Source organism: Corvus brachyrhynchos, unplaced genomic scaffold (assembly GCF_000691975.1).
Source record: "Corvus brachyrhynchos isolate BGI_N302 unplaced genomic scaffold, ASM69197v1 scaffold257, whole genome shotgun sequence".
Lineage (NCBI taxonomy): Eukaryota > Metazoa > Chordata > Aves > Passeriformes > Corvidae > Corvus > Corvus brachyrhynchos.
In genome coordinates, this window is record NW_008239119.1 from 373,902 (window position 1) to 377,753 (window position 3,852).

The 3,852-nt window shown below is 54.1% G+C and overlaps 1 protein-coding gene across 1 annotated transcript in view; it reads left to right on the forward strand.

The window, feature by feature from the left end:
- Window positions 1-3,852, forward strand: part of PTPRU (protein tyrosine phosphatase, receptor type U) — a 41,377-nt gene that overhangs the window by 17,718 nt on the left and 19,807 nt on the right. The window contains exons 14-15 of the mRNA XM_017739932.1: window positions 938-967; window positions 1,929-2,086. Coding sequence (XP_017595421.1) covers window positions 938-967; window positions 1,929-2,086 — 188 coding nt within the window. The remainder of the gene's footprint in view (window positions 1-937; window positions 968-1,928; window positions 2,087-3,852) is intronic.

The following is a 3,852-nucleotide window of genomic DNA, read 5'->3' on the forward strand; positions in this document are numbered from 1 at the left end:
GGCGCTGTTGCATCCCTGCACACTTTGGGGTGCAGGGCTGGCTCATGGCTCCATTGGATCCTTCCCTGATGGGGCAAATGCCAGCAGTGCTGATGTGTTTTGGGGAGTGATGCTGTGGGTGGGAAGCTGTGTGTGGCTGCTGCATTCCCACTGCTGGTGCTGCGGGACAGGAGGAGGAGCAGCTCTGCTTCAGCATCCCAGGATGAACCTGTTGAAGGACAAATCAGAGCCACAAATTAGATCTGGTGCTGAGAGCCCTGAATTTGGGGCTGTTGGGAAGCTGGGATGAGCTCGTAAATCTTCTCCAGAGTGTTTTGCCGTTGGAGAAACATTGGTGTGGTGGAATGGAAATGCAGCCTTGGAATATGTGGAGGAGGAGCAGCTCTGCTTCAGCATCCCAGGATGAACCTGTTGAAGGACAAATCAGAGCCACAAATTAGATCTGGTGCTGAGAGCCCTGAATTTGGGGCTGTTGGGAAGCTGGGATGAGCTCGTAAATCTTCTCCAGAGTGTTTTGCCGTTGGAGAAACATTGGTGTGGTGGAATGGAAATGCAGCCTTGGAATATGTTTGTCTCTAGTAAATGGTGCACTGGGAATGTGACATCCTGACCCCATCATCCCCTCTGGGCCCCTAGCCAGCAGCCTGGGGGAAATCCCTACATTTTGGACATCTTTGTTGTTCACTCTTAAAAATTATGGAATAACCCCTTGGACGAGGGTGCTGTGGTCACTCTGAGAGCTGGTGCTTGTGCTCTCCTGCTGGGATGCCGGCTCCTGCCTGGAGTAAATAACCTGTGGGTACCAAAGGGGAGCCGGATTCCTTCATGGTGCATTGAATTTTCTGGCAGCTGACTTGCCCCATAACCTCCCTTCCCTGTGCTGGAGAAAAGCTGCTTATGCAATTTCTGCTGTTCTCTTTGTTTGCACGCTTGCCAGGAGGAACTACTATTCCTACTCCTATTACCCGTAAGTGTCATTCTCCTCCTGCTTTACCCTCCTCCCGGCTGCCCCCCTCACCCTGCTGCTCCAACAAGTCCTTTTCCTCTGCCAAGTGCATTTTAAGGGTCTCTTTGGATCAGGGAAAATAATGCTGCTGAGCTTGTTAGAGACTGAAGGCAGCATAAAGGGGAAGGGTCAGCGATTCTGAGTTGAATTCTGGATTTTAGCGGTGCCTTGCAGTGTTCCAGCCCTACCACGATGCCGACACAGGCTCAGATCTCCTGTTCATCCTTCTGGTTTAATCGCTGCTCTGGCTTCAGAGCCTGATGCTGCCTCTCAAAAACATCCATTCAAGTTTCTTTGCTGAAATGACTTGAATTTGGGGTGTGAGGTTCTGTCCCAGTGAGAACTGCTGGGATTTCCCAGCACCTTCGTTAGGTGCCTAAAGGGACCCTGCATGGGAGGCAGAAGCCTCTGCAGCAAGTGCTGAGCACAAGTGCAGTCAGGGGGTCCAGCCCATCCCTTGGGATGGATTTGGCCCCTGACACGGCTTTAAAATCACAGAATGGTTTGTGTTGGAAGGGACCTTAAAACTCACCTCATTCCAACCCCTGCCACGGGCAAGGACGCCTTCCCCTAGACCAGGGGGTTGTGCCTGGAGAAACAGGGCTGGGGAGGGCTGGGGCAGATCCATGTGATGGGAGATGGCTGGAGAGAGCCTCTGGTTGCACAAGGAGCACTCCTGGCTGTCCAAGGGCAGGGGACAGGAGTGGACATTGAGGTGAGCAGCTGGAGTTGCTGCAGCCAGCGAGGGATGCTGCACATGGGGCTGCGCCCGGCTTGGGACAGCAGAGCACCAAAGTGTGATGACCATGCTGCTGGGAATAATCCATCCTGCTCCCTGGAATAATCCAGGCCCAGGAGCTTTCAGGGGATCTGAGAGCACCTGATGGTGAGCCCTGCTCACTTCTGCTCCTCCCTGCTGCAGGAAACCCATGAACATGACCAAAGCCACCATAAACTACCGGCACGAGAAGACGCAAATGATGAGCGCCATCGACAGGAGCTTCACTGACCAGAGCACCCTGCAGGAGGACGAGCGCCTGGGGCTGTCCTTCATGGACACGCACGGCTACGGAAACAGAGGTGAGGAATGGGGACCCCAGCATCCCCCTGCTTCCTTCCAGCCATAGCAAGGAGGCCCAATAAGCCCAAAATATCACAGAAACAGCCTGCCTCAGCTCCAGGAGTGTTTGGACAATGCTGTCAGGCACAGGGTGGGGTTGTTGGGGTGTCTGTGCACGGCCAGGGGTTGGACTGGATGATCCCTGTGGGTCCCTTCCGACTCAGGATATTCTCTGATTCTCTAAATACTGAAGGCTTGGTGTTACATCTGTTTTAGACTGATGTGTGTGGCACAGCAGGCTCTTCCCTGCCCTGTGTAAATCTCCAAGGGCAGGGATCTCCTCGATGTTGGAGCTTTTGCCACCATCCAGGCTGTGCTGAAGGGAAAGCTCTCGTGGGGAGCTGGGTCTCTATCTTCTCGTGGAGATCTGAGCTTGGGCTGGGCAGTTTGAGGCCATTTGTGGGCTCAGGATCCGGCCGCAGCCCCCCGGAACTGGGTGAGTCCCAGCTCTTGGTTTACGCTGAGGTTGGAAGCTTCCCCCAGCCTTCCCCACGCAGCCTGGGCTTCGAAGGGTTAAAGAGCCCTCGCGCTCACATCAGAGGGAGACTGATAACTTCACACCCACCGGAGGATGTGTCTCCGTGCTGATTTAGTTGTAAAATAACTCGCTGGATGCCCCAGTTTCAGCCATATGCTAATAACATCTGTTACAGTAACTGCAAGATGCTGCCTGCGCGCGGTTCTTCCGCGCCGGCTGCCGGATCCGCACGCTTCCCGCCGTTGTCTCACGGATCATAAAAGCCCAGAGGGCAAACTCTTCCTCCTCTTAATACACAGAGCTAGGTTAGGTGTATTTTTACTTTGGTCGCTGTCCTTGAAACTCAGAGGCTGGTGGGGCTGAGTTGGGGAGCTCGGGCTGCTTGCCATGGCTGGGAGAGTCTCCAGTGCCTGTAAACATCCTTAATTAACGTAGGGAAATTAATGGCTTGGTGACTGGTTGGTGGCTGTTCCCCCTGTGTTTCAGTTTCTGTGCATTTAAAAGAAGGTCACTAATCCTTATGGAAACCCAACTGGTTCCTCAGTGTGTGGCTGTGGCAGCACCTTGCAAATGCCAGCAATTAAGTAATTTCTCATTAATCCCAGCGGCTGATGAGCCCATTGGGCAGGTCACGGGGTGCAGAGGGACCCTCCTGTGTTGTCCTGTTGGTTCCCACTGCCAGGGTGCAGTGTTAGATGGGATCTTGGGAAGGAATTGTTCCCTGTGAGGGTGGGCAGGCCCTGGCACAGGGTGCCCAGAGCAGCTGTGGCTGCCCCTGGATCCCTGGCAGTGCCCAAGGCCAGGCTGGACATTGGGGCTGGGAGCAGCCTGGGACAGTGGGAGGTGTCCCTGCCATGGCAGGGGTGGCACTGGATGGGATTTAAGGTCCCTTCCAACCCAAACCTGGTGGTCCCTGCCTGCCCATCTCCCGGGAGCAGCGCAGAGCATCAGGTTTTGTGCAAACCTAGATTTTGGGATCTGGTGTGGGAGCTTTCCCTGAGAAACACAGGTGAGGTCTCAGCCTGGCTCTGCTGGTAATGACACAGCAACGACACAAACCAGGTAAATACTGCACAGACTCCCCATCAAACAGCAGCAAGCTCCATTTGTGGAATCCATTGCTGGTTTCTAGCAGTGAGGAAAATGAACTGTTAAGCTGTGCTGGAGACTTTGGCAAGGTGATTTTTCAACTCAGGATCTTGTGTGGATATTTGGGCATGGACCTCTTGCTTGTTTTCATGGGAGCTC